Genomic DNA, 4117 nt, shown 5'->3' with positions numbered 1-4117 from the left:
GTTTCAAACCCCTCATTTCAGCTCTGACTCCTGGGTGGCTACCTCTACTCCTACTCGGGTCTCTTTCCCAGGTTCTGGAACTGCAATCAGAGAGGCAGGATGTTGTGTTTTGGGAGAGGCACCTCATTCCAGGTGACCTGAAGGCTCCCTCCCCTCCTCCCATATGTTAACAACAACAAAAAAATCTTATAAAGAAGGGGGGGTCCTTATCAAAAAAAAAGAAGAAAAAGTTAAAAAGGAAAAAAAGGAGGGAAAGAAAGAGAAAATAACGCTTTGTTTTCTATTAAAATCAACAAAATGCAATATATACAGATATCACATAGACCTGGACCCTGGGAGAGGTGGGTCAGGCCCAGTCAAGCACAGGAAGGGAGGGAGGAGGGGGTTCGTTCAAGGCTGGGGAGGGGGCTCAAGAGCCCCCTCCTCAGCCGTCACTCAATCCTGCCTATGACTACCGGAAGGGAGGGTGCAGCCAGGCCTACCCCAGCCCCATCCCAAGACAAGCAGGAGTAACACCAAGCTGAAGTCTGGCGGGAGATGGGAGAGGAGGAAGAGGAGGGGAGGAGCGGGAGGGGGTGGGGACGCACACCACAGGCCTCATCCCACTTTCTGCGGGTTTGAAGCCCTCACCCCCTGCTCGTAGGTGACCCGCTGGCTGATGAGGTATTGAGCGGCTTGCGTGGCCGCGGGGCTGCCCGTGATGGTGACCCGCCGGTTCCGCGTGCCGGGCAGGAACTCGCCCTTCTTGGAGATCTGGATGCGCGCGCCCGTCAGCTCCTGGTACTCCACCAGCGTCTTGCCCCCTTTGCCCAGGATGGCCCCCACCAGGTTCTCGGGCACCGCGATCTCCACCAGCTCCTTGGCGCTCTCGGCCGCCAGCTTCTCGGCCGTCAGGAAGCCGCCGGCAGCCCCGGCCGCAGCCGCGGCGGCCACCAGGGGCGCGCCCCCCGCGCCAGCCGCGCCCCCCGCGCCCGCACCGAGGTAGCCATTGGCAGCAGCCGCCAGAGCGAAGGAGCCCAGCGCTCCGGGGGGCGGTGGCGGTGGCGGTGCTGCCCCTGCCCCCGGCCCCGCCCCAGCGTCGCCCGCGTAGGACGCCAGGAGGTTGGCTGCGGCGGCGGCGGCGGGGTTGGCGCCTGCGGCTACTGCGGCCAGGACGCCCGAGGCGGCGGCCGAGTTGAGACCCAGGCTGAGCGAGTTGGTGTTGTAGCCGTAGCTGGCCAAGGTGTTGAGCGCCGTGCTGATGGCCAGCAGGTCGGTGCCCGAGAAGGCGGGCAGCGCGGCGGGGAAGGCGCCCACGCCCGCCAGCCCCGCGGGGCCTAGCAGACCCGAGGCGGCGGCGGCAGAGGCGGCGGCCGCGGCGGGCAGCACGTCGGCCGGGCTGGCGTAGGGCGAGCCGGTGGGGTTGGAGTTGGCCACGGGCCCCGCCACGTTGGCGTAGCTGATGTTGAGGCAGCTGCTGCTCTGCGGGTCTTCCTGTACCTTCTGCACGATGGCGCTCACGGCCTTGTGCACTTGCTCTGGCTCGCCGCTCACGGTCACCACGCGCTCTTGCAGGTTGATGCCCTCCGGCTTCTGCGACAGCTGCACCCACGCGCCGGACTGTTCCATCACCGCCTTCACGGTCGCTCCTCCTTTACCGATGATCAGTCCCGCCGTGCTGTTGGGGACGATGAGCTTGGCCTGCGTGGGGGAGAAAGAGACAGAGTCTGCGCGGGGGAGAACCGGGCGCGCAGCCGTCTCAAATCACTTCTGTTTTGTTTTGTTTTTGTTTTTTGTTTTGTTTTATCTTTCCTCCAGGGTCCATCAGCAGGCCCACTGCGGTCCCCTGATGAACGCCATGACAGCCTTACTAGTTCCTAAAAGAAAATATGGAAATACTTGGCGGGGCGTGGTGTTGCATGCTTGTAACCCCAGCACCCTACTTGGTGGAGGCAGAAGGATGTCAAATTTGAGGTCAGCCTGAGCTCGCGCTCTCTCTCTCTCTCTCTCTCTCTCTCTCTCTCTCTCTCTCTCTCTCTCTCTCTCTCTCTGTGTGTGTGTGTGTGTGTGTGTGTGTATCACACACACACACACACAAGCAAGACCCTGTCTCAGGGGGAAACAAACTAAAACAAAATACATACTTTTATCAGAAACAGTCCCTCAAATACCCTGGCCCATGTCTCTGGGACCTCAAATGTCTCTTCTGTGGCAGGTAAACGTTAATTAATGGCCTGCCTACTGGAAGCCCATCTTTTGACTGTCCCAAGCTTGTACCATTCCTCCCAACTTCTGTGTGAGCTCTGGCTCCTAGTCCCCACCCCACCCCCAGTCCCTCCTCCCAACTCCAAATCTTTCTTTACAGAATTCTTTCTCTTCATCTTTCCTTCCCTTTCTTCTCCCCTCTCTCAGCCCAGGCTGTAGACCAGGCTGGCCTTGAACTCAGAAATCCGCCTGCCTCTGCCTCCCAAGTGCTGGAATTAAAGGCGTGTGCCACCACCGCCCGGCCAAGACTTCATTTTTTAAAAAAAGCTCCAAACCAAAAATAGTCTGGGGATCACTCTTGACCCTATCTTTATTGCTTTGTGGGGTCTGGGTGTGAACTGTGATAACATCATTACTTCTGCAGTACTGGATATCGACTATGAACTACATCCATCTCTTCCACAGTTTACTTAACCTAAAAGTGTGTGTGTGTGTGTGTGTGTGTGTGTAGGTCAGAGAGCATAGCTCAGGTTGCCCCACTTACAGGGTCAATGACTTGACCCACCAAGCCCTCTCCCTGGCCTTGTCTCCTGTATTTTAAAAATGTCTCATAAAAGCAACAAAATGTGGGGTGCATCCATGTAATGGAATAATGTTTGGGAATAAATACACATGAAGTACTGACATAGCACATGCTATAACATGGATGTGTTTAGAATAAACACACTGAGTGAAAGAAGCCACACATAAAAAGAACACATGATTTCATTTACATGAAATGTCCAGAGTATGTAACCCACTGAGACAGGAAGTTGATCAGTGAGCTGGAGAGATGGCTCAGTGGTTAAGAGCACTTGTTCTTTGAGAGAACTGAAGTTTGGTTTCCACATCAGGTACCTCACAAGTATGTATACTCCAGCTCCGGGGGATCCTACACCTCTGGCCCCCACAAGCATCTGCATTCATGTGCACATACCCATAGACAGACCCACAGACCTCTGTGTCATCAAAAGTAATAAAAATAAATCTTCATGAGAGATCTGATTTTACATGTAAGAGTGTTTTGCCTACACATATGTATGCATGTGCAGGATCCTGCCTCCAGAAGCAAGTCAAAGACAGCAGACCCCTGGGAGCTCGAGTTGGAGCAGCTGTTAGATGACAGGTGGGTGCTAGGAATTGAACCCAGGTTCCTCTAGAACAGAGATGAGCTCTTAAGAGCTGAGCTGAGCCAATTATCCAGGCCCAACGAGCTGAGTTTGAAGACCCAGCACTTATGTAAAAAGCCAGACATAGCTATGTGTGCTGTAACCCCAGCACCGAGGAGGACTGACAGACCCTAGGGGTTTGCTGCCCAGTCATCCTATCCACTGAGCTGTGGCTTTGGTGAGACATCCTACGGTCAGTGACGTGGAGAGCAGTGGGGGAAGACACCACCTTTTCTGCTATGGCTTTAGAATGCTTCTCACCTCACATCAAAGAAAACGTGGACTAGTGAATGCTAGAGATGGGAGACAGGGCTTGGGACGACTGCTGACAGGAGTAGCAGAAATATTCTGGAATTCGAGGGTAGCTCTAGTTGGCCACATAATCTTCCACTTTAAAAATATTTCTATTTCCTGTGTGTGGGTATTTTGCTTTCATGTGTATATGTGTGCCATGTGCATGCCCTGGATGTCGATGCTGTACCTTAAAGAAGGCGTCAGATCCCCTAGGACTGGTGTCACAGAAGGCTGTGAATAGTCATGTGGGTGCTAGGACTCAAACCTAGGTCCTCTAGAAGAGCAGCCACTGCTCTTAACTGTTCAGCCGTCTCTCCAGATCTTTAGGTTTGTTTTGTTTGAATATTTCTGTCAAAGTCATGCCTTAGCTTCCTCTGATGCCAGATAACCTTTTTCTTCCCTAAACTGTTTTTGGCCAATGTTTTTTTTTT

At 54.2% G+C, this 4117-nt stretch overlaps 1 protein-coding gene across 1 annotated transcript in view; it reads right to left on the bottom strand.

Moving 5' to 3' along the window:
- Window positions 1-255: 255 nt before the first annotated feature.
- Window positions 256-4117, bottom strand: part of Nova2 (NOVA alternative splicing regulator 2) — a 30703-nt gene continuing 26841 nt past the window's right edge. The window contains exon 4 of the mRNA XM_031385505.1: window positions 256-1680. Coding sequence (XP_031241365.1) covers window positions 598-1680 — 1083 coding nt within the window. The 3' untranslated portion in view covers window positions 256-597. The remainder of the gene's footprint in view (window positions 1681-4117) is intronic.

This window comes from Mastomys coucha, unplaced genomic scaffold, assembly GCF_008632895.1.
Source record: "Mastomys coucha isolate ucsf_1 unplaced genomic scaffold, UCSF_Mcou_1 pScaffold21, whole genome shotgun sequence".
In the NCBI taxonomy this organism is placed as follows: Eukaryota; Metazoa; Chordata; class Mammalia; order Rodentia; family Muridae; genus Mastomys; species Mastomys coucha.
This window is presented reverse-complemented; position numbering and strand designations above follow the sequence as displayed.